The sequence below is a fragment of the Oryzias latipes genome, chromosome 3 (assembly GCF_002234675.1).
Source record: "Oryzias latipes chromosome 3, ASM223467v1".
In the NCBI taxonomy this organism is placed as follows: Eukaryota; Metazoa; Chordata; class Actinopteri; order Beloniformes; family Adrianichthyidae; genus Oryzias; species Oryzias latipes.
In genome coordinates, this window is record NC_019861.2 from 10,101,317 (window position 1) to 10,124,330 (window position 23,014).

The 23,014-nt window shown below is 40.6% G+C and overlaps 1 protein-coding gene across 1 annotated transcript in view; it reads left to right on the forward strand.

Annotated features, from left to right (window-relative positions):
* The first annotated feature begins 633 nt into the window (after nucleotides 1–633).
* The window catches only part of ddb1 (damage specific DNA binding protein 1), a 51,092-nt gene continuing 28,711 nt past the window's right edge, over nucleotides 634–23,014 (forward strand). The window contains exons 1-13 of the mRNA XM_004066854.4: nucleotides 634–807; nucleotides 3,353–3,501; nucleotides 4,555–4,671; nucleotides 4,802–5,023; nucleotides 5,141–5,255; nucleotides 6,592–6,689; nucleotides 11,465–11,623; nucleotides 13,234–13,317; nucleotides 15,198–15,314; nucleotides 17,578–17,680; nucleotides 18,364–18,439; nucleotides 18,513–18,621; nucleotides 22,759–22,937. Coding sequence (XP_004066902.1) covers nucleotides 747–807; nucleotides 3,353–3,501; nucleotides 4,555–4,671; nucleotides 4,802–5,023; nucleotides 5,141–5,255; nucleotides 6,592–6,689; nucleotides 11,465–11,623; nucleotides 13,234–13,317; nucleotides 15,198–15,314; nucleotides 17,578–17,680; nucleotides 18,364–18,439; nucleotides 18,513–18,621; nucleotides 22,759–22,937 — 1,589 coding nt within the window. The 5' untranslated portion in view covers nucleotides 634–746. The remainder of the gene's footprint in view (nucleotides 808–3,352; nucleotides 3,502–4,554; nucleotides 4,672–4,801; nucleotides 5,024–5,140; nucleotides 5,256–6,591; nucleotides 6,690–11,464; nucleotides 11,624–13,233; nucleotides 13,318–15,197; nucleotides 15,315–17,577; nucleotides 17,681–18,363; nucleotides 18,440–18,512; nucleotides 18,622–22,758; nucleotides 22,938–23,014) is intronic.

The window sequence follows — 23,014 nt, forward strand, 5'->3', positions numbered from 1 at the left end:
AGATTGTTAGTTCAAAGATGAACGTTGTCTATCTCTTAAACATACACACTTCGAACACATCATAGTAGAGCTTAAATTTTTGCTTTTTAAAGTCATAAATTAAAATATATATATATATATATATATCCACATCACTCTACCAGATTCAATAAAAAAAATACCTATATAAATTTAGCTCTGCGTAAACTTTTTCTTTTAAAAATTCATTTTGATCATGTAAGTGTGCAAGTAAAACAGCAGATGTCACTGTCGCCACATCAAAATGGTCCAGGTTACTGTTTGCCACATGCAATGCTCTGGCATTGGAGCTGGGAACGATATTGAGAATTTAAAATAAAAAAATTTTTTTGAAACTCGGAAAATTAAGATGCGCTGTTTGAATGTAATTCATGCATAGAAAACTTTCATGCCGCAGTTTTGTATAAATCTGTGGGTTTGACCATCAGAATGTATAAAAAAAACACAAGTAGAGAATATAATCAAGATGTTCACATAGTCGGATGCAGCCATTGGCAGTAAATTAAAACAGTACGGGTATAACGTATTTGTTATTGTTACTGTTACTGCAGACAAGTGGGACTGACATAAAAAAGTTATCCCTCCAAGACAGAGGTGGCGCTCTAATTCACATGTCAACAACAGTTTACGACGAGGATAACTGTTTCCGGGAGGTTTATTATCAATGATTTTGTTAGTTCTGTGAGATTAAAACACTATACCTGTGTTTGTTTTTTGTGGTTTCCAAAATGTCTTACAACTACGTGGTAACAGCGCAGAAGCCTACAGCAGTCAACGCCTGCATAACAGGTAAAAATCTATGTCTTTTTGTAAGTGCGCCGCGCGGAAAGAAGGGCCGCCCTGCATGCTAACCGAGCTCCCGCGCTGCAGCCGCTCTGCCTCACGGGCCTGTGCTCCATGCTAACTGCTGCCCGTCTGAGTTTAGTGTTTATCTGGTTAACAGGGGGGAAACTTTATAGCTTCCTGAAACACAAAACTGTTTAAAGCACACCTCATCTTTTTGTTTCTTTTTTCCGGTGTAGCGAAAACTGTTGTCGTCTGTTAAAAATGCATTTCCTCTTCAGCTCTAGTACGGTCAGAGAGAAACGAGAACGCACAACGCATTAGTAGTAAACATGCTAAAAGATAGAATTCAATGTTAACTTAATTATAAAAGTTGTTAGAATAAACTCAATCAGTCAACACGGGTCTGCAACCTTCACTGTAAAGAACCATTTAGGTCAGATTCTTACGATCCAATACTCTGCTAACTCTCACTTTATTGTTAAGAAATATTTTTAACTTATGTTTTTTGGCCATTTAGATTACTGTAGAATTGAGATATTTACAATAAAATGCACTGTGTCAAACAAGATCACTTGAATTAAAAATGCAGGAAAGTTAAAGATAGTATTCTCTCTATCATAATAACTTTAGTTCACCTTCATCCTTATTGTCCTTTTAATGTTTAATATAAGCATGACAAATTTTAGTTAAAATTCCATTAAAAAAAGTTTAAATAAATACAAATGCAATTCTATACTTTAAGTACTTTGCCTTTGGATGGCAACTACGTGTTTTAAGCACGTTCTAATAATATTCCACTGTAAAACCTAATAAACGTAACAAGAAGAACTAAATTTACAAAAAAGTAATTTATTTAACATTTGTCTTTGAAGCAAAAGATTTAAAGTAGAGGAATAAAAGAGCCTCAGGTTGCAGACCCTTGGTCTACACTGATATTTGTACTGTAAAATAATCATAGTTGGGATAATTCACCAATGATTGCTTTTTTTTGAGGGGGGGGGGCATTTCCTCCAAAAATGAAATAACCCTTAAAATATAAAGGCTCTAAAGCAGGGGTGGGCGATCTACGGCCCAGCCCCCATATGCGGACGGTAAAGCTTTTTAATCTGGCCCGCCAAACTGGAATAAATGATATTGATAGTCCTTGTTGTGTTTTTAGGTGTCTCCCCATAAATGGTACTCTACAGCAGTGTTTTTCAACCTTTTTTGAGCCACGGCACACTTTAACCTTGACAAAAATCCCGCGGCACACCAGCATCCCCCCCCCCCAAAAAAAAAGAAGCAGAAACTCATAGTCTGTTTTGATCTACAGCCCCCCCCCCCCCCCCCCCCCCCCCGGCAATCTGACGTGCATTTTTGTGATAATTGTGGCAGAAAAAGCAGGAAGTTGCAGATGTTTTTCTAAAAGATGTAATAAAAGTTAAGTTACATACAAACTGTATGTTCGTTGTGTTTTCAAGACGCTGTCCCTTTAAGCCAATGCATCATGGGAGATGTAGTGTGAAAACTGCGAGAAAACGGCAGAAAGACTCGCGTCTCTGAGCTTCATGGTTTTGTTCACTTGTGATTCTGTGGAAAGTTACACCGCTAAAGACGAGCTTTAGCTGGTGTTTTTGTCGGAACTGACTGAGTTATGAGCTAAATTGGAACAAGGAAGTGGAGACTTTAACCACTTCTGATTGGTCAGACTGATGACATGTGATTAAGCCTTCAAGAATGATTGGTGGAGTCGTGGAGACAGTAAAAGCTGCGGGACTTTTCCTTACACAGTTATAGCTGCAGCTATTTCGGGTTACCGTCATTCTTATCAAAATGTCTTTAATAGAATCAAATAAACACAAAGAAAAAAGTATTTTATGATCGTTTATAGTCCTAACTACTCAGTGTTTTATCAGGACCTGTTTGGATGAACAAAGAGCTGATTTCCTGGAGATGGGAAATGGTTTTAGATCAGTTAATGAGGGCAATTTTCCACGGCACACTTGACCATCTCCCACGGCACACTATTGTGCCGCGGCACACTGGTTGAAAAACACTGCTCTACAGGAACATTGACCTTTGTTTAGGTGCAGAAAATTCTTCTGCCTTCACGTGGTGTTGGAAGATTTGTCGTTTTTCTGATGTTCATGCGTGTTTTTTTATTTTTCCGATCATTCCAACACCACACGAAGGCAGCATTTCTTTAAATTAGCCTTTCCCCCTGAAGGAGCCATTGGCAGAATTGGCACTGAAATGAGAACAAGAACCACAGTTTTGAAATAAAAACTCCATTATGTTCTTTTTTAAAACATGTAGATTAATTTTGAACCAAAAAGGCGTGTTTTCGTCCAGATTCCATGTTATTTACAGAACACTCCACTCCACTTATCTTCTTCTGGTCCTTGTTTTCCCTAAAATCTTTGAACCCTTTGTGGTCCACGAGTCAAAAGGTTAACCTGCTCTGAAAAGTCATCAGAGATCTTAGATCAGTAGTTTTCATTCAATGGATGCAAACTGAATAAATGTTTTAAGTGGAGCATCCTCTCCAATGTTCTTTTGTTTTGTGCAGGTCATTTCACATCTGCAGAGGATCTCAATCTGCTCATAGCCAAAAACACACGTTTGGAAATCTATGTGGTCACAGCTGAAGGACTGCGACCAGTCAAGGAAGTTGGCATGTATGGCAGGATTTCTGTTATGGAGCTCTTCCGGCCAAAGGTGAGCAGACATTTTTGCTGTCGGGAAATAGAATTGCAGTGTAGAATAATTGATCTTTTTTTTTAAGTGACGTTCCAATCAGGCTTTTTTTTAGCCCTCCGACCCGATTCCGAGTTTTTTCACTTTTCCCATACGGAGTCCCGATCCGATACTTTTGTAACACATTAGAAAATGAACAAAGTGAATAACCAGATAGGGTTGTCCCAGATTTTTATTTTATTAACCTTATTTTATCAATTAACAGCAAATGCATGTGAAGTAGTTTCAGCTATAAAGTAAAAATAGCGCAACTATTAACTTGTAAAAATAGGTAATAATTAGTCATGTGAGAGTGTTTGGTGACTGCAGCTTCTGGATCTGCAGAACAGTTTTGATCATATATGATTCCTATGTCCATTCAAAATGAATGATAACTTTCTTTAAAATCATTGCTGTAGCATGACTATGGTGATGAGTTTTCATAACTAGATCATATCCGTGGACCCATTTATCAGTTTGGGTTGTTTTTGAGAGAGTATGGGTTTCTTCTTTTTGAATCCCCTTTGTCCCGGCGCTTGTACTTTGCAGACGGTCCCTTGACCGCCGTCTCTCTGTTGGCAGCATGGAAAGAGCCTTTCTAATTCAAAAAGAAACAAAAACCTGACCTGTTTTCTATAGAGACCCTGAGATGTTCAGGGTCATTAAGCCTGGAAGTCCAAATCTTTGAATATCTGGCTAACTGTGCGCTTCTTCCTCAAACTAGTGCCGTATTCTGCTGCGCTTCACAGCGATAAAATGTCATGATCCAGCTATGCCATGCAGTGGCATAGCTGGAGTATTTCTCTGTAATAATAAGCTTGAAATATATATATAACTGCTAAGTTATAATAAGAATAAAGTAAATATCCAATCACTGAAACTATTGGATATTTATCAAAACCCAATTTTTTATAATGTGATCGGATTCGGGGATCCCTACTTTTTTGCCTACACCCTCTGTTTGTTTGTTTTTCTTCCTTTGTCATGCTTGAGATTGTAGTAGTTGTGGAGTATAACTTACTTTTTGGGTTTTAGGGTGAGAGTAAGGACCTGCTGTTCATTCTCACATCCAAGTACAACGCTTGCATCCTTGAGTACAAACAGAATGGCGACAGCATTGACATCATCACCCGCGCTCATGGAAATGTGCAGGTGGGTCACAGCTGGCTTTGTCTTCTGCAGAAGGGCTGTAGTTGGGTCTGTGGTTGTTCTAGGATGTGGGAACGGACCAGCTTTTCTTAAACAAATGTATTCTACTTTTGTTTTCTGACTTCTATTGCAGGATCGCATTGGACGGCCATCAGAGACGGGCATTATCGGAATTGTGGATCCGGAGTGTCGCATGATTGGTCTGAGGCTGTACGACGGTTTGTTCAAGGTGATCCCCCTGGACCGCGAGAACCGCGAGCTTAAAGCCTTTAACATCCGTCTGGAGGAGCTGCAGGTCATCGATGTCCACTTCCTGTATGGCTGCCAGGCTCCAACTGTCTGTTTCATCTATCAGGTACTGATGCGGCGCAACGGCATCTGTGTTTTTCTGTCCGCTTCTCAAACATTTCATACACTTGGTATTTATTACTTGAACAAAAATGTTTTTTTTTCCTTTGATTTTGTATCATAGGACCCACAAGGACGCCACGTAAAGACCTACGAGGTTTCTCTTAGAGAGAAAGAGTTCAACAAAGGTCCATGGAAACAAGAGAACGTGGAGGCAGAGGCATCCATGGTCATTCCAGGTAGAACACCTTGGTTATTGGAAAACATTCGACCTCAACTATAACAATCCGTTTGAACTCAAACAAGGTTTATATCATGTTTGAACCGTTTTACATCGTAGCTTTAGCTCCAGTGTTTACGTTATTCTGACTACCTTAATCCCCGGTTTATACTTCATAGCGATCGGCCATCCCGTCAATGCGGGACAGGCTCCAGCAGCACCGTGACCCCAAAAGAGATATAGTGGGTTAAGAAAATAAAAGTAAGACGCTAAACTGGCGTTTTATGTCTTTTATTTATTTAATTTAATCTTTTTTTGCTGCGAATACAGTCGTCTACCGTAGCCTACTTTAGCTCTGAGTTAGCTTAGGTGTTTTTGTTTAGTTGTCCTCTCAATAACAACCAATTTTGACAGACCTGCACCTAATGAGTGGAGTGGCGCTTTCTGGGCTGTTTTCCATCACTTCTGGGTCTGAACTGATCCGCTGGTGCATCGTTTGCACGATCAGCTCTTGGCGCCCGGCACCGGCCGGATATCGCTGTATTACAATCTGTATGGTTCAAGTTTTAACTAGGCCTGCACAATATACCGCAAATTTATCGTTATCGCGAAGTCAAGCTGTGCAATATGCATACCGCAAAAGACGGCAAAAATCGCAATAAATGGTTACCTTAAATGTGCTAAAACAATCTCATGGCAGCTTGAAATATTGAACAAATGAAATAAATCCCTTTATGCATTTAACCAATCAGAAGGACCCGTTTATGTTTTTGATCAATCAGATGAGCCCTTTTATGTTTGATGTTTGCCTCCTACGTCGACGAGGGTCATTTGGAGTATAATTTTTAAACTGTTGCAGTGAAATGTAAATTATGTTTTTTTTTGTTTTTTTTTTTTTTTGCTATTTGTTTATATACCTTAATTTATATCGTTATCGCAATATAATTACCAATATCGCATATCGCGAGTTTTCCTCATATCGTGCAGCCCTAGTTTTAACAGTTGTGATAGCAAGATGACGTCCCCGTTATGGGATCAATAACATTCTAAAAAGTTTTATTCATTGTAGTTTGATAAATAAACTCCAATACATAATTAGAACATGCGATGTATCCGCCTGTGACCCCGAGACGGTGAGTTAACGAGAAATTTTGTATTCAAGACCAAGAAAAGTCGTATTCAAAACAGACGTGTTAATGTTGTGCTCGTGTTTTTTGACACATCCACCCCATGAAGCCACACACAATGAATGCTTCTAAAAGTAACTTCTGTAATAAAGCATCTTCAGTCCACTGGTCTGTATTCGCCTCCTGTCAGGAATGCTAGCAACTCTCCTTTCTCTGCCGGTGTTTCAGTGCCCGAGCCGTTTGGTGGAGCTATAATCATAGGACAGGAGTCCATCACCTACCACAACGGAGACAAATACCTGGCGATTGCCCCTCCTACTATCAAGGTAACAGAATCAATTGGGATTAAAGAAAGACTTCATGTAACCGTCCTTTAAGGATTTCAGTTTAGACCTATTTAAAAAAAGGTTTCAGTCGTTTGTTGGTAGAATTTACCATTTGGGTTTTTTCTCTCTCAGCAATCACTAAAGATTGATGTCATTTTTTTCACAGCAGGATAGACTTCAAGCAGATTATTGGCAGGTTTATTGGGGGGTTTTGCACTTAATTTTCTTCTTGGGGAATAACAATAACTGGGGGCTGAAATAAAACAGGCTTTTTCATTTGTGCTGTGAGCATACCGGTACTTATGTGTCGCCACCTCTGGGAGATTCTGGAAAGTCTGTGCCCACTCTTAATGAATTCTGGAATGGACGTTAAGTTTTATCTAGAGGTTCATGATGACTTAAACTCCCCATATGGCATTGCTTCCAGTGTTATTTTAGATCCAGTTCCAGTTTGTACTGAGTGGTACATATTCAAGAAAGCTCAAAGGTAGCTTCTCTGCTAAAAGCTCTTTGTGCTGGTTTAAGCAGCACCATTTCATACATTTTTAGAGGCATATTACATGTTTAATCCTTTGAGTTACAGACTTTTAGTTTTGCAGATTAGTGTGAGTTTGGGGTGAGGGATTTATGCCTCTTCAAGGTTCGTTCATGCAACAGAAATATGGGAGTTCACTCATCTGTCTTCCTATTTGATCTGCAGGTCACAGGAAATGAGTCCTGCTTATTGTGTTGTTGTTTTTTTTACATTCAGTGAAACTTGTTTTAAAGAAAACCAACAACTAAGACAAAACTACATATAATCCTGTACATATAAGGATTTTATGTAGTTTTGTCCTACTGCATAATAAACTGCAGACAATAATAATAAATAACAATTTATTTAAAGTCCTACTCTGATCATCTTTTGATCTACTCTAAAAGTGTTCCCAGTGTACTTTTAATTGTGATTATGCTGTTTTTGGCCTAGTTTTTTTTTTTTTTTTTTAAATATCATTTTCTTGGACACAGTTTATTCAGGAGTTTTTTATAAATTAATCTCTGGGTTGAAGGCATGGAGCAGCCCCGCCCCCGTTCCCCTCCCCATTGCCGAGAGCTGGTGGCCCGCCAACACAATACGCTCTTTTCGGACTTCACTTTTGTCATCTGTTCCTGATTGACAACGATTCGAATATAGAAACACTCAAAAATACAGGTTTAAACGTAGTTTTCTTTATAAAAGTCTTCCATCATCAGAAAAATGCCACAAGGACATGTTAAAAACACCCAAAACAGGACTTTCATCAAAGTGGGTCTTTACATGAATGCCAACAAAGTTTATGTATTAAAGTTCATGTATCACTTTTGTCATATGAAGCGTTTTACATAACAAAATTAGTAATACCAGCTATGAAATACATTTTACATGTATAAAGCATAAATATATTTAGCATTGTTAGCCAGAAACAGTGTCCTTAAAAAAAAGACACAGTAAAAAAAACTAGGAATGTAACGATAGGAAGAAATGGTTTGCTGCTCAACTTTGATAAAACCTTAACAGAAAAGTGGTTTTAGGAAAGCTTTAAACGATTGTCGGCTGCTTGAAGATAAGAGATGATTCATGTTTGAACAAAAGAAGTGAAGAACGCTTCAGGTATGAGGGCTACTAAAACAGTTTTTTCAGGGTTCAGTAGACGGGGAAATGGACTGCACGCGTACAGCAGACGGTGACAATAACAGCCTAATTTGAAGGAAGAATACAGCAAGATGAGTCACACTTTACGAGCTTTATACCATTTTCAATCAGGACTATTATTCCCTCCAGCTTTTTGCAGCTTTTCTTTTTTTTCTGTTTAGCCCTGTAAGGTTTTAAAAAAGTGCTGCAAGCTGTTTGCAAAATAACTTTTTTTTTTTTTCTTCATTCGTTCGTCTTCTAAACCCGTTTTGTCCCTTTCTGGGTCACAAACCCGTCCCGGTTACTCGTGGGCTGAGGGTACTGACGCAGGGCCAAAAGCCACGCATGCAAAACAGAAAAGTCCCCCATTCTGTGATTCTGTTTCAGGTCCCCCAGCTGAACCCGGGGGCAAGAGCGCTAACCACTGCAGCGCCATGCAGCCCTAAATACTCATTCACACATAAATTATACCCAAAAAAAGCATCTATGTTATGAACGAGCACAAAATCAGCTTTTTAATGACATCTTCATTTTCCTTTTTTCACAAATCTGTATGATAATTTCACCTGAAATATTCTGACTCAATGATTTCAAAGTGAAAACCTGTTAATCCGTCAGCTTCAAGCCTCAACCATTAGCCTCAAAATTCAGCACAGAAAAGTAAAAAAAAAAGCATAAAAAATGGGAAATATACCTTTTTGCTGTTGCATTTAATGTCCTCCAGAGGGCAGCAACGAGTTAAGAAAAACAAAACACCACTGAGCTTAAAGAACTTGTGAAATACTTTCTTACTGAAGCCGGTTCTGTGTGGATGTTTTTGTGAGTCGCTCAGAGTTTAGAAAGGGATCTGCTCAGCCGAGATGGTTGGTCTTCAGAGACGGTGGGAAAAACCCGACGGCAGAGCCCACTTCCACAGGCAGTGATTGATGGAACTGGGACGCAGCTTCAGATTAACGGCTCCTACATAAAGAAGAGGGGAAAAAAGATAGTGGATCTGTAGCAAATACTGTTTTAGCTGCTACTGTACTCAACGTCTGTTGTCTGTCAAAATAACTACCAGGATTTCCTTTTTGTTGACCGTTTTTTTCCTGAGCTTGTAACAGCTGAGATACTTGATAGAGAAGTAAAGAACGGGAAAAAAGACATCAACCAGTCAAAGCTGCAGCAGTGCAACGATGCCTTTAAAGGCCCACTCTGATGAAAATGGTGTTTTTGATGTTTTTAACATTTTCTTGTGGAATCTGGATTAAAACATTCCCCCCGTAATAGATCCTATATTGCTCGTCATTTCTAAGGTGTGGGGTGTGAGCGAGAGGGAGGTTGATGACACAGAGAGCTCTCAGCAGTGGGGAGGGGAGGGGGGAGCGTGGTAGCTCCACACAATTAGTCCTGCCTACAACTCAGAGACGAATTCCTAATAAACTCCTGCAGCTCTGCAGAAACTATGTCCTTGAAAACAACAGATGGTTTTTGATTTAGGCGAAAATTGGCATAATCATAATTAAAAGACCACTTCTTGACCCGTTCTTGAGGCGTCCGTGGTGCAGCTGTAGGACGGTCAACCTCTGATTGGAAGATTGCAGGTTCGATTCCCACCCGCCCATGTGTCGAAGTGTCCTTGGGCAAGACACACACCTTGCCTCTTGTGGGAGGTAGGTGCCAGTGTTCAGCAGCTACCAGTGTGTGAATGGATCTGTGACTGTAAAGGCCCGTACACACCGGGACGAATATTCGCCAGCCGTTATTCGCCAGCGTTTTTCGCCACGTTTTTTGTGTTCACACCCAGGCGATTTTCGCTGACGATGAGCCGAGCGAACATGCAATTTCATTCCCTGACATTAGATGGCGCTTCATGTAAACAGAAATACTCCTGTACACAAGGTGGCGCTGCGCAACTTTACGCTTCTTAAAGTCGCTTTTCACTCAGAAGAAGAGAGTAAGTATTTACGCGCTTGTCAGAATAATAAAAAGAAAACATGAATATTTCAAGCTCCAGTTGCTCCAACTGGTGCTTGGTTCGGGGATATTTTAGAATGTCAGTCATTATTTCTTCGCGGCAGTGTAGACGCTACTAGGCGTCTATCTTCTTCGCTGGTATGTGTGCTCAGCAAGGCAGTTTTGTGTTTGAGCGCCCCCAAGTTGTGTTTTACTGTAACGTCAGAAGCTCCAGACACGTGTGCAAAAGCGGCATTCTCATTGGTCGAATAGATTTCGAAAAAAAATAAATAAACCCGAGGCATTTTTTAAAAAGTGACGCTTTGACGCGTGGCGTTTTTCGCCTCGGTGTGCACACTCTCATTGGTGCCCTTTGTTTAGTCACGAGGCGTTAAATTCGTCCCGGTGTGAACGGGCCTTAAAGCGCTTCGGGCCTTCGAGGAAGTTAGACAAGTATACGCCATTTACCATCTTGACTGCAGCTGGGGGGCTTTTTAGGGGCTTAGGTTTCATCCTATCTGTATTTGGAACAGTCACTTCAAATTGATCATAGGCTAATAAGTGTTTAGAAATGCAAAAGTGTCTTTTGGATGTGTAACCTTGATGATTACATCAGGAATGAGATGGTTAATCACTGCATTTCTCCATGAATCAACACGGCAGTTATAGAAAAATGAATGTTTTTTGGTTTTCCTGTGAAAACTTTGCATTAATCCTTTAATACTATTCTGAGTATTATTGATGAGAACTTCCACATCTTTAATTTCGTTACGTCGTTGTTATTGTTGTATTAGATGATGAGCTTTTGTTGCGTTTATCCTTCAAAGGGTCTTTCCGAGCATCTGTTGTTCTGTTTTATTTATGATTTTGCCCTTTTTTTAGCTGAAATCCAGAAACCCGTGTCGTTTTCTAGGACATAGTTTCTGCAGAGTGGCAGCAGTTGATTAGAAATTCCCTTCTCATTTGTGGGTGGGACTTGTCAGTGTGGAGCAACTCCGCCCCCTTTCCCATCCTTGTTTCTGAGAGCTTGGAGTAGGGAGCGTTTGGCTTTGGCTTTTACGTTTCTTCATATATGTCCTCCATTATCAGAAAACTGCTACAACAACTTGTTAAAGATACCCAGAATACAACTTTCATTGACGTGGGTCACAGTTTTGATGACTGTTGTGTATTTCTCTCGAATTGGCAGCAAAGCACCATCGTGTGCCACAACCGCGTGGACCCCAACGGCTCCCGCTACCTGCTGGGTGACATGGAGGGCCGCCTGTTCATGCTGCTGCTGGAGAAGGAGGAGCTAATGGACGGCACAGTGGCGCTCAAAGACCTGCACGTGGAGCTACTGGGAGAGGTTCGACTCACGTCCGTTCTTTCACCTGAAGTCCCCCTCGTTCATTTAGCCGTCCTCTGCACGTCTTTGTTGCTATAAACACTTTCTTTAAAGGTTTATGGCCCTGAAAGAAGCAAACGACTGTCTACATTTGTAAAGAAGATAAGCGGAAAGAGGGAAGGCCTGGATTTAGACAATGACTCTGTTTCAACAGTTTGCTTGAAGCTCAGTCTTTTTATCCAAGCAGGCAGCCTTTAGTTTATTGTTCCTTTCTTGTAACGACTTTTCTGAGAGCTTAGAGACATGAAATGCCTTCTAGTTCTCTGAATGAGTCAAGAAGCAGTCGAGCAACATGCGAGTGCAGAGCTTCAGGACACATTACTCCAGAAACGCGGCAGTTCCAGCGGGGCAGCCGTACATTAAATTGACAGAAAAAGCGATGTCAATTAATTATCGATGATAGCAGACTTTATTTCTGTCTGTTCTGCTCTAAAACCATTTTCTCCAGCATGGAAACACATGAAACAGAGTTTAAAGAACTGAGTTTCATGCTGCGGACTTGAAAATTCTGTTTGTTGTTTCAAGAAAGCACCATTTTGTTTCTCTTTAGGTCTGTGGTCCCCAACCTTTTTCAGACAATATTTTCACAGACTTTGATTTTTTTAGCTTCCATTTTCCCTCAACTTTTGATGGTAAAGTTTATCTTCATCCTCTGTAAAATATCTGCTTAAGCTTTCCTTACACTAGATTGTTTTTGTTAGAACCATTCAAATGTGATATAGATTTTCCCTTAAACCAGAATTGGCAAAGTGGAAGTAGAAAAACTTCTGCCTCATCTGAATATTAAGGTGCAACGGATAAATACAAACAGAAAATGTAGTCTGGAAGACTAGTGCAATAAAGTTCATAGTGTCTGTAGTTCTTAACTGACTTTTTAGTTCTTTTGTCATCAGACACGGGTTATATTTGACCTGACATCTTTCGACGGACGATAATAAGCCTGAATCCAAAGGTTTTTTTAAACGAAGCGATCAACGCAACCCATAAGAAACCAGACCCGTTTTTTCCTAAAACTAAAATTACGTGTATTTTACCACGAACCAAGTGGACCACAGAATCCGTGTCTGATATTTTGCTGTTACGCTGATGTCACCGCGGGCTCTTATGGCTTAGTAAAGTAGCGGATGGGTTTTCGACACGTGACCGAGCAACTTGATCAGAATAAATCGGATGCTGTGAGAAGAAGAAATCCCTTTATGTAGTTTAACCAATCGGATGGACTTCTTTACATCATTGACCAATTGGATGGAGCTCTTTAATGTTAGAGTCTCACCTCCTATGTAGACGAGGGTCATTTAGAGTCTTATCTAATTTATGTTGGCTCTTATTTAATTAAACTATTGCAGCGAAATGGAAATGATGCATCTAGTGGTTTTGGTGTTTGTTCATGTATCATAAGTCATATCGTCATCGCAATATTGATCACTAATATCGCAAATCAGGAGTTTTCCTCATATCGTGCAGCCTTACTTTGGATGGAAGAAACTGTCACCACTTAGAGAATTTGAACCTTTGAGCTCCTTCCTTTTTGGATGTGGACCAGAAGCTGAAATATCTGTGTTCTTTGACAGACATCCATTGCTGAGTGTTTGACCTACTTGGACAACGGTGTGGTGTTTGTGGGCTCCAGACTTGGTGACTCGCAGCTTGTGAAGGTGAGCAGTGAAATACTTTATTGATTAGAGAATAAAGATTAAAATTCAAAATCATTTGCCATGATAGTTTGAAAAAAAACAACTAAATGTGGTTACAAAAATATGTTCAAAAAAGAGATGGATTTCAATTTAAACATAGTATAATAGAAAGAGTTTAGCACCTGGTTAAAATAGAGGAAAAACTCCAATAACATACTAGACTTAACTTTGGTTTTTGGGTGGAAAAACTGTTTATTGACCCCTATATTCTACCTGAGGGCAGGAGGTTGAGCAGTGTCTGAAAATGTTCTTTACTCCTGAAAGATGGCAGGTGTCCTCCCCCATGAGGGTGGAGGGCAGTGCCTGTCCGTCTGCTCACACTCGCCACCTGAGAGGCATTTTTACAGAGTTTCCCTAGATGTGCGCTGCATCACTGAAAGTGAAGCTTTTCTCTGTCGGAAAAACGGACATGTTCAAAGCAGAATTTCAAAGAATCGTGACATTTTCTTAGTAATCCGCTCTGATGGTTTTTTAACTCGTTCTTGTGGTATTTTTCTGATAATGGAGGACATATGTAAAGAAAATTCAGCTCCAAATTGCATTCTTGATTATTTATTTTGTCAAATTGTTGTGAATCAGGAGCAGATTTTTAAAGGTTTTTAAGGAAGAAAAAAAAAAGAGATCTGGGATGTAGAAAAATACACTGGGCAGGCCACAAGTGGGAGAGCATGTAAACAGAGAGCTCTCAGCATTGGGGGGTTACTCCGCAGTTATAGCACCACTCAAACCTACTGCTCTGCAGAAACTAGGTTCTAGAAAATGACAGATCTTTTTATTTTTGATACTAGATTAAAAGGTGATTGAACATAGTTTTTAAAATGTATTTTCACTTTTCTGAACATTTTCAGTTTGAAAGTCTCAAATGCTGCTCTGTTGGTTGACTGATTATCTTCTAACTGGGAGATCTCTGGCTTGATCCTCCACCTCATGTTACAGTACACAAAAGCAGAAGAACTTACACTGTCTCCTGATTATGCTGAGGTCATAAATGTTTATATTAGATATCAATGTTTTTATCCCCGTTCCTATCCATGGTGGTCATTCCCAACGAGAGCCTCAGCATCTTCTTCTCTGCTGCCTCCAGCTCTGCTTCCTGCCTTTTCCTCAGTGTCTCTAAGCCCAACAACATGGCTGGTCTCACCACAGTTTTCTACACCTTGTCTTTCATTTGAGCTGAAACTTCTCTGTCACACTTTTCTCCACCCGTTCCAACCTGCCTGCACTCGCTTCTTCACTTCTTTTCCACACTCTCCTTTCCTCTGTACTGTTGACCAGAGATATGTCAAATCCTCCACCTTCTTTATTTCTTCTCCCTGTAACCTCACTGTTCCACTTGGGTCCCTCTCATTCACACACATGTACTCAGTCTTACTGCAGCTAACCTTCATTATTCTCCTTTCTAAGGCAAACCTCCACCTCTCTAGCTTCTCCTCCACCTGTTCCCCGCTCTCACTACAAATCACAGTATCGTCTGCAAACATCATAGTCCATGGTCGTTCCCAGCCTAACCTCATCTGTCAGTCACCATTGCTAACAGGAAGGGTTTCAGAACCGATTCCTCATGTAATCCCACCTCCACCTTGAACTCCTCTGCCCACCCCTACATCACACCTCACCACTGTCTTACAGCCCTCATACATGTCCTGCACTGCTCCAACACACTCCAGACCACATGTCTGAGCGCCCTGTCGTAAGCTTTCTCCAGATCTACAAAGACATTGTAGCCCTCTCTGACATTCTCTGTACTACACTATCAACCTCCTCAAAGCAAGCATTGCATATTCAAGAAAGGCGGTTGTGTTATGTTAACTGTTACATAACGATGCCTTGGTTCTGTGCAGCTCAACGTTGACAGCAATGAACAGGGCTCCTATGTGACCGTCATGGAGACCTTCACTAATCTGGGACCTATTCTGGACATGTGCGTGGTCGACCTGGAGCGGCAAGGCCAGGGACAGGTGAAAAGCTCTGCCTAATGTCACTGAAAAAGCCAAAAGGGAATTTTTTTTTTTGCACTGTAAAATATATTTTTTAAACTTCTGCCATCAGAAGCTCCTTCGTTGTTTTCAAGTTTTGCCTTTTGCAGTTTTCTTCTTACAGAGTCATTGTTTTTATTTGTTTTACGTAACAAACCTTTCTCCTGTGTAAGAATGAACTGTGCTGTCCTAAAAATATTTGCAGGTGCTTCACTAAAATGCATCTGAGATTCACAATCCAAAATTAGAGTTGTGCTCTAACCCCAAAAGACCCATTGCAATGCCAGCGATTTCCTTCAGCGGGATTCTTTAAAATCCCTTGATAAAGACCCGGTTTGGGCTGTTTAGTCGGTTCCTGGATCCATGAATATAGATGATGCACACACATATGCATATATATATACAGTTGATGTAATTTGTGTTTGTATGCAAAGGCAGATTGCATGGCAAATAGGTTTGGTGTGCAGATGGTTTTGTTGGCTGAGCTGGACTCTGAGCTTCAGGGTACTGGATGTGCTTCCAAAGGCAGCGGTCCATGTGCGCGCTGAGCCCCTCTGCTGGCCACCGATCAGCCCACGGCCGTCTACTGACTCTTTTTCAGACACCCTCTAACTAATTTTATTACATTGAGATGCATAGCCGAAACCAGTCCCAGTTGTTTTAATTTGCCATTTGTTGCGAGTCTGCACAGAGCATTTGGCCTTGTTAATCGAAGCAAAGGCATTCCAGGACAAAAATAGAGACAAAAATAGGACGGATGCAGTCGCTGCAGGACAAAATCCAGTCTGACCTCTAGCTGCAAAAGCACCACCCGCCCAGAGTGGCGTCCAAGACCAAATGAATACATTAACAAACAAAAAAAATACCCTGAATATCACAGGGGGGCTCAAACCAGTTTAAAGAAGACTTGCACAAATGTTTGAAGATGATCGTTGTGAGGGTTTTTGAGAACCTACTCTGGGGAGTTCGGTGGTCAGCCTGGTTCATCACAGAGATTTCCATTAGTATGAAGCTGTCTGATGCCACGTGGTGGAGGGGGGGGGGGGGGGGGGGATTATGAGGACTCTAATACTAATCTTGTTAGTGTGCCAAGAGTGGAGGGAAAGGTAAAATTCTGGTTCAATCCAGACAGATTTCAGACACTAAAAACTCTAAAAAAAAAAAAAAAAAAAAGACTATTCTTTACAGATCTACTCAGATAACATGGTATTTTTTTTTTTGTTGATGGAGGACATATATAGAGAAATTTGCATTTCTGATGATCTATTTATTCAAATTGCAGTGAATCAGGAGCAGATGAAAAGTGCCGGTTGTAAAACGAGTGCGTATGTGAGGTAGAACATTCGCTGGGCGGGCCAAAACCTCCACTGCTCTGCGCTCTTCTGCTTCTGTATTTTCTGCACTATAAGTCGCTCCAGAGTGCAAGTCAACACTACGTCTGAATTCCCGCCCTAATCCCTAACTACTAAAAAACTATAGCGCGGCAACGATCCAGTGCACTACACTTAAAACGCAATTCGGACACCATGCTTGCCATGTATTTATTTAGTTTTTGTAAAAGGCAAATATAATGTTACCGATCTCACAAAGTGAAAAACGTAGCAATATGAGCATTTTTTCTGATCATTAACGCGTTGATAGTTTATTAAAAAAAAAACCATTTAAACGCACTTCTTTTCGCAGAAATTGTTCAGCTGCAATGCATTGTGGTCTATATTCCCCAATCTAGTGAGTATCAATGTTTTTCACAGAGAGCTCTCAGTTATGGGTGACAGGAAGTGGGGCGAGGTTACGCCACACCAGTAGTCCTGCCCACAACTGGGAAGGGAATTTCTAAAGAACTAATGCCGCTCTGCAGAAACTATGTCCTACAAAACCAAATCGATTTTTTATTTTGGCTAAATACGTCATCATCATAATTAAAAGACTGCTGGGAAAACCTTTACAATAGTTGACAAAATGATCGGAGTGAGTGAATTTTTTTTTCTGGGGCTATTACACTATTTTCTTAACCGTAATCGTACAAATTCAACGTACCATGATCTCACTTCATTAGCTGGAGATCTGAAATATTCAAATTTCTACTTCTAGATAAAGGTTAAGTGGATCCTTAATACATCAATCCCAAAGCAGAAGAAATGGGGTAATATCAGAACATTTAGGGGGTAGACAGCTGCTCCAGCCATGGAAAACTGGAAAACAGGAAAAAAGAACGCCTGTCCTCATCTGACTCTTCTGCTTTCAGCTGGTGACTTGCTCAGGAGCGTTCAAAGAGGGCTCTCTTCGGATCATCCGCAACGGCATTGGGATTCATGAGCATGCCAGCATCGACCTGCCAGGAATCAAAGGTGTGTGTGTTGTGTTTGTGTGTGTCTGCATCGACTCCAACACATTCTTTTTAGTCCTCCCTGCTAATCCAAGAGCGGCTCGACAGTGGAGCCACTTATACCTGCGCATCTGCTTGGCTTGGCGGCCAAGATGCCAGCTGTTGCTTGCTCAGGCTCAGCACGTGAGTTCAGGCAGATGGCACAGATGTCGGAGGTCTTGCCTTGTTGCTTTTGAAATCTGGGAAAGTTGCCAAGTTCGGGTTTGGAAAGATTTGCCTTCATTTAGGACACTAAAGAGCTCTTCTGTGACGGATGTAAAGAGTTGAATTGAAGGATGCCATCACGTTTTAGCAGACTCTCAATCCCACAAAATTAGATTCCCCTCAATAGATTTCTGTGATGCTTCAACAAGACTCGCAGGACGGAGAAGATGCTCGTGCACTTGTTAGGCGTCAGCTGCTTATTGAGCGTCCCTGCCCTGAAAGTCTCAGCTGTTGGCTCTTGACGCCGGCCTCTTGATCAGAGTCAGTTATTCACTTAGGCCGTCAATAGCTCTCTGAGTAGAGTCTATAACTGGTTCATCTGTCCGCATGTTAGCTGTTAATGACTTAATTAAAGATTGAATTTTGAATTGGCAGATTATTGGCGGTAGAATGGTGCAGAAAACACTCCTTATTAACGTTCATTCTTGGTTTCCTGTCTAGGTTTGTGGCCGCTGCGCTCGGAGGCGGGCAGAGAGTCCGACGATATGCTGGTGCTGTCGTTCGTGGGTCAAACTCGGTGAGCTGCGGAGATCGTCCAATCGGTGCATTCTTACTGCATATCTGAACTGGAAATCCTGTTTTTGCTCCAGTGTATTGATGCTGAGTGGAGAGGAGGTGGAGGAGACAGAACTTCCAGGCTTTGTGGACAACCAGCAGACGTTTTACTGTGGCAACGTGGCGCACCAACAGCTCATTCAGGTTGGCGTGTGAACCCTGTTGTTTCATGTAGGTTCAGGTTGATTAGGAAGTTCACAATACAGGACAACACAATTTGGTTATGTAAGGCATACTGGATTATAAGGCAATAAATGGTCTATTTTAAAACTTATGATCCTATATGAGGCACACCAACATCTAAAGGCCTGTTCACACCGGGACGAATTTTGCCCGCGATTTTCGCCGACGTTTAACGCCTCGTGACTAAACAAAGGGCACCAATGTGAGTGTGCACACCGACGCGAAAAAACGCCACGTGTCAAAGCATCACTTTTTAAAAAACGCCTCGGGTTCATTTTTTTTGGTTCGACACGCCGCGTTGAAAACTATACGACCAATGAGAATGGCGCTTTTGCACACGTCACTGGAGCTTCTGAAGTTACAGTAAAACACAACTTGGGGGCGCTCAAACACAAAACTGCCTTTCTGTGTGTACGGGCCTTAAGGCACATTAAAAAGACAAGAGTCAAAGATAAGTATGTTAGACTAGTATGTTAACTGCCTTTACAGTTACTCTAGAATCTTTTTGAAACACACTACAAGTGTTAGTTGCATTAGCATATTCACAACAGATTTAACTCCCAACCTTGCTGCCAACTCGTAAAAAAACCTGCCTGATACTCCTTAAACAAACGTTATTGTGACTACGCTAACTGCCATACACATAAACACATAAAGACAACCACAGCTACACGTTAGCGTATTTACACCTAACCTTGTTTGCAACATGCAAAAAAAACAAACAGTTTGAACACTGCTACAAGTTAGCTGCATAACTTTGTTTGCAATTTATAAAAGGAACAAAAAAACAGATTGACATTTTGGCAGAGCACCATGTACCTCTTAATATTGCTTCGGCATCAGTAAACAACCAGAATTAATCCATATATAAGGCGCTCCAGACCATAAGGCGCAATTTTTGTTTTTACGTTTGCATGTTTTTTTGAAGAAAACAAATAAGGCTCTAAATTGGGCCTTATGGTGTGTAAATTACGGAAATTCTGATTTAGGGAAACAAAGGCTTTAAATATTTAGTGATTGAAAAGGAACAAACGTGAAATTGAGTTAAAGAAATGGGATTTGTTGGAATTCAAACAACCCCAAATCAGAAATGGCTTTAGAAAAAAAGGAATGATAGATTTAACAAATCTGCAGTGCATTTTCTCAGTCAAGATGGATTCAATTATCGCTAATCGCCGTTTTTAAACCTAGAAAAACACACAGGCCTTCTCAGGGTTTTGCTTTTTTCCCAATTGAACACTAACAACCAGTTGTGGCACTTAGTGTTCCGCTGATTTGCATGATTGTAAAATGCAGTTGAAAGCCGGGATGACTTTCAAAATTAAAACAAGTTAAAGATTTAGCCGTGGAATTTTTCCATTTGTTCAAATAACTTTGCGGGGGGAGTCATGCATGATTGAACGGGGCAATGCAGAGAATGAAGGGCGCAGAAGGACTTCATGTATTTTACACTTGCCTGTGATGAATATTGCAGCTCATTGAAATTCCAGTTTCTGCTTCCTTTTTAAGAGGGGGAATGAGACCTACAGGGGCCTCTTCCAAGTATTAGAGCTTCAACCTTGAATCCTTAATTTGTTATGACAACTCTGCAGAAATGTCAATGTCAGCACAATTTTTGCTGTCTTCTCTTTCCGAAAAGCTAGATTGCTGACATTTTTGCGTCCGCGCCATCTGAATTTTTTTATGTTCTATGTGTTAAAATATGTGTATCGCAGAAGCTTATAGAGACTCCAATAAGAAGGATTTGAACTACTCAATGCAACACGAAAGAACCAGCATATAGGAAAACCAAGAGAGCTAATGTGAGTTTTTAGCTTTGTTGTAGCTCATTATTTCGGTCCATCCTCCAGCACAAACTGTGTGCTCGAGCTTTGCTGCTGCTAATTAACCTTACAGAAAAGAAACTGCAGATATTTCAGGCAAGCAACCTTCTAGCTTGGAGTTTAACTGGGATGGTTTTGGACACGCAGAATTGCCCACATATTTGTCAGAGTTAATTGGAGACCAGATTTCAAACGTCACCAGAGCAAACCAAATGATTACCGATGCCTATTTAAGGAAATGCTAGAGCCCCTGAGGCTTAGCTACAGCTTAGCCATTTTTGTTTTTTTGCTTTGTTCATGTGGCTTTCCGTCTCACCAGAGTGTCAACAATGTTTACTGTAAAACAAACAGAACATTTAAGTTTGTTTGGTTGTCAGTAAGGATGCCAAAATCCTCTGTGTAAAACCAAATTGTATGTTACATCATTGAACAGAATCGTGGGGAAAGTGAATCGTTGCATCCTTAGTTGTTGGTGGAATCCTCTCATCTTTTAGTTGGATTACTAAAACAGTTGATGGTATAAGGGAAAAATGTTTAGAGACACAAAGAAAAGAAAATCTGTCTGCGCAGACAACAGGGAAAACCAAACAAATGGATTTAGTTCCTGTAAAGATAAAGTGAGCTGTAGGTCCATTGGTTTAATTGCTGCAATGCCTGTGATTGCTTTGCAGACTTTTCAGGTGAAATTTTTCAGCTGCGTCCACAATTTACTGGTTGACTTTACAATTGTGAGACAATGAACAACTAATGAAGATGTCTCGTTTACAACTTCAACATGATTCGTGGTGCAGTTGTCTGTAAAGGCTGAATACTGCTTGTTATCACACCGAATGTCCCAGTGTGAAGCAACATGTGCTTTTTCCTAAAAGACCCACCTCTGAAGACATTTTTGTCTTTGGTGTTTTTACATGTTGGCTCCACACAGCGGCTTCCTGCTCTGCTTTATTCTGATGCATCCACCTTTAGACAAGTAGATTCATGTGCTTCTGTCTTCGTTTTCCTCGTCTGAGCTGGTATCTGGTTCCAAACTGAACAGCTGGACAGCTCTGATATAGCTCCCCATTTCTGTTGCACCACTAATGTTATGGTGGGAGTGTGAGCGGCTGTAAGCCAGTGGGAGAGAATGTAAACAGAGAGCTCTCAGCAATAGAGGGGAAACGGGGGAGTCGCCCACAACCCTGAGGCAAATTTTCTAATGCATTGCTGCCGCTCTGCAGAAACTATATCTTAGAAAACAACACAGGTTTTTATTTTTATTATTGGCTTTAACATCATAATCTTATTTTAAAGACCATTAAATTAGCCAAAAGGATGATCTGAGTCTGTCTTTAATCTTCAGAATTGACCTCTTTTCTTTTACAGTGCTTTGAATTGCATGTTTAAGCTAAATCTAAAGAAATCCCATTTTGAAGTATCTCTACCTGCTTTTTAGGACTGTCACACATCCTATATGTAATACAGTCCAGCCATGAATCCCATTACTGCAGAACATTATTCATTCTTTCCAACAGCTCCATTTAGAGCTGACAGAAATGTCTTTGTATCCTCTGTAGTCTGTTAGTGAGGCTACTTCACTTCCATTTTCTTTTCTTTCTTTCCTCTGTACGATGCTTCCTCCTCCACATTTTGCTTTTCAAATGAGGTTTGTGCGGCGTTTGAGCCCGAGGGCCTGAAATCACATTTCTATTGTGCTTTTTTTAGATCGTTTTGCAGAACAACTACATTGATTTAAGGATCTTGAACTTGTTGAAAATAGATTTTTGTTTCGTCTTGTACTTGTTGCTATACAGTTATTGTTGATGATGCCTTTTATTTTGTCTTCACAATAAAATTCAGAATAAAACCAATTTATCTTGAAACAATATTTATGTATTCATTAGAGCAGTCGTTAGGAATTTGATTTGATTTGATTTATTGATTTATTTCAAGCATCGTAGTCAAAGCAAAGCAAAAAACAATTTACACATATTTATGAAACTCATTACAGAAATTATGAAATGCATAGTTTAAAAAGACAGAAAACAAAACAAAAACGTCACTTAAATCACATTTGCTTGATTAAATACAGTGATCATCAACTACAGTATAAGTCGTTAGGAATCAATCTATGTTGTGCACCATAGAATAAATGAGTGTATTGAAAATATATGGATGTAATTTTATTCGAAACGGTCATCTGGAAGATTAACTTCCAGAGTGTCTCAAAGGTTCTGTCCCAGCCACAGAAAAACTGGGATTTTCCTAACACTTCCCCCTCCTCCGTGTCTCCCTTCAGATCACATCGGGCTCTGTGCGGCTGGTGCTTCAGGACAGTAAAGCCTTAGTGAGTGAATGGAAGGAGCCTCAGGGCCGCAACATCAGCGTGGCGGCATGCAATCACACGCAGGTGGTGCTAGCTGTGGGACGCGCCCTCTACTACCTGCAGATCCTGGCAGGAGAGCTCAAACAGATCAGGTATGAGCATACTTTACCCTAACAATAGCAATGACCTAAGTCTGATTAGACAGAATACTGGAGAATAATTTTGTTAT